The sequence below is a fragment of the Juglans regia genome, chromosome 4 (genome assembly GCF_001411555.2).
Source record: "Juglans regia cultivar Chandler chromosome 4, Walnut 2.0, whole genome shotgun sequence".
Taxonomy (NCBI): domain Eukaryota; kingdom Viridiplantae; phylum Streptophyta; class Magnoliopsida; order Fagales; family Juglandaceae; genus Juglans; species Juglans regia.
In genome coordinates, this window is record NC_049904.1 from 26,286,054 (window position 1) to 26,288,241 (window position 2,188).

Genomic DNA, 2,188 nt, shown 5'->3' on the forward strand with positions numbered 1-2,188 from the left:
AGTATTGTTAAACTCTTGAAAAATAGGTTGAAGTAATTTTAAGATTTTGGGGCCAACATAATTTGGACCAATAGAAAATAAATGATCTTAAGACTCACATCACAGTATCTCTGTAGTACTAGTGCTTTCTGTTTTTATTTTTATTTTTATTTTTATCAAAACAAACTAATACAATTATAGGAGCACACCTATTTAATAAAAATAAATTAATTAATTAAATTAAATTAAAAAAAAAATCCCTCTCATGTATTTTAATATTAAAAGTTCTCTCTAAATTCCATATTCCATTTAAAAAAAATGAGTTCACTGAGAGGAGTTTATTTTTTAAGAGTTCAGAGCTTACTATCCATGTGTTTAGGCTATCCTGAACATATCAAATACCAATACAAGCATACAACAGCCTGCACAGTTATAAGAGCGAAATTAAACAGTTAAATGGCACACCACTTCTACCTCGTAATGCTTATATTTGATGTCACCAATATAGAAAATAATAATATCTTTTGATGCATTTCAAACAGTAAAAAACTGACATCCAAACTCTGTTTCGGTTATCCATTTTATCGTGTCATTACAACCACAATGAATGAAATAATCGTGTTTCTAAAATTTCAGAAGCGAATATATGACAAAAAAATGGCAACAGCTCTGCAATATTGTGGTATTTAAGACTCGCTAGTGGCAGTGCACTCTGGAGGAAGACCTTGTGGAAATCGCTTTGCGTCCGTGCAGTAGTTGTAAATCATGTAATTCTTCTGCACCCACTTGAGCCTCTCTTGGCTTGCCGAGTCCAGGTCTTCGGAGAGCCAAGCATTGGAAGCGGAGGTGGAAGGTGAACTTGAGCCGCAGGAAGATGCCCCAGAGGACAAAACACAAGCATCCGCATTGAAGTTCCTATAGGAAGCAGTAAAAGGAGCTTGTGTCCAATCTGTCTTGACTAGTCCACCCCTTGTGGCCCAGTCATCAGCATTCCAGAGGCTAGAGTGTATCCTCATCGGCTGGTTTTTTGGGAATGGAACGCCAATCGACTCATGGTTCTTGAACTCTCTAATGGGAGTGCCATCCACAGAGAAGCTGAAAAGCAAGAACGAAAGCAACGAATGAAAAGCGTCAGTATCATAGCTTGAAGAAAGGAGTGAGAACATGATGTAGGAACCGATTATGGGTTATGGGATTGGATTTTTGTGCTTACATGATGCGTTGGGGGTTCCAAAGAATGGAGTAGGTGTGGAAGTCAGCCGTGGGGTCGAACCAGAGGTAGAATTGCTGCTCTCTGTTGCCTTTGCCTTGTCCAAAAACATTTGTGTGAACAATATAAGGTTCGCCGCTTACGTTGCCCAAGAATTCGTAGTCTATCTCATCCCACAACGACCCTTCTGAGCGTAACTGCAATATCCGAGCCATTTGTTAGCAAATACAATCGTGAAATGATCATGTACGTAGTATTAAGATAAAGCAATAAATATATGAACAAGAACATACGTAGTAGGCTGTCACGGTACCAGCGGAATTTCCAGGGACAAGCTTGATTTGCATATCTATCTTGCCAAATAAATACTCGTTCTGGGAGTTGAAACCAGAGCCAGAGGCTTTGTCAAGGGAGAGAGTAAGAAGGTCGCCGTTGTTGAGTATCTTGGCACGGCCATCTCCCCAAGTAATGTAAAAGTCTTGATTGAAATTACCTGCAGAAGAAATCCCCACAGAGCTGACCAATGCCAGGATTAGCAGAGCAGTTGAACAAAGTGAAGAGAAAGAAGACATCGGTAATTGGTATTTGATTCTATAGCAAAAGAATTGGAGGTACAAAAAGTGATTAATTTTGACAGAGCAGGGAAGCTTTGGTTTGTTTCTTGAATAGATGAGATTGATACACCAAGTGCCAAGTGCCATGCCATTTATAGGGGTGAAAAAGAGGACAGAGAAAGACAAAAGAGAAAAACGAAGGGTTGAGAAGGTTCCTTGCCGCGTGGTCTAAGTAGGGTCGTGTTAGGGATATAGTAGTGACTAGTGAAAACAGCTGGACATTGACTCTGCTTTTTTCCGCCATAGCTATCACGAGAGACAGATGGGTTCTGTGTCGTCTCAGTCTTATTGGTGATTAATATCCAGCCGACACACGCGTTTTAGAGCCCAAAACGAACACGAAACTTTGAAGTTGCTTTGCCTGATGCCTTGGGCGTGTAAGTAT

At 39.9% G+C, this 2,188-nt stretch overlaps 1 protein-coding gene across 1 annotated transcript; it reads right to left on the reverse strand.

The window, feature by feature from the left end:
* Nucleotides 1-436: 436 nt before the first annotated feature.
* Nucleotides 437-1,875, reverse strand: LOC108980623 (probable xyloglucan endotransglucosylase/hydrolase protein 23). Its single transcript, XM_018951608.2, has 3 exons — nucleotides 1,483-1,875; nucleotides 1,193-1,386; nucleotides 437-1,074 (listed from the first exon to the last, which is right to left on the reverse strand). The coding sequence occupies exons 1-3, from the start codon at nucleotides 1,759-1,761 to the stop codon at nucleotides 666-668; spliced, it is 882 nt and encodes a 293-aa protein (XP_018807153.2). The 5' UTR covers nucleotides 1,762-1,875; the 3' UTR covers nucleotides 437-665.
* Nucleotides 1,876-2,188: the final 313 nt, after the last annotated feature.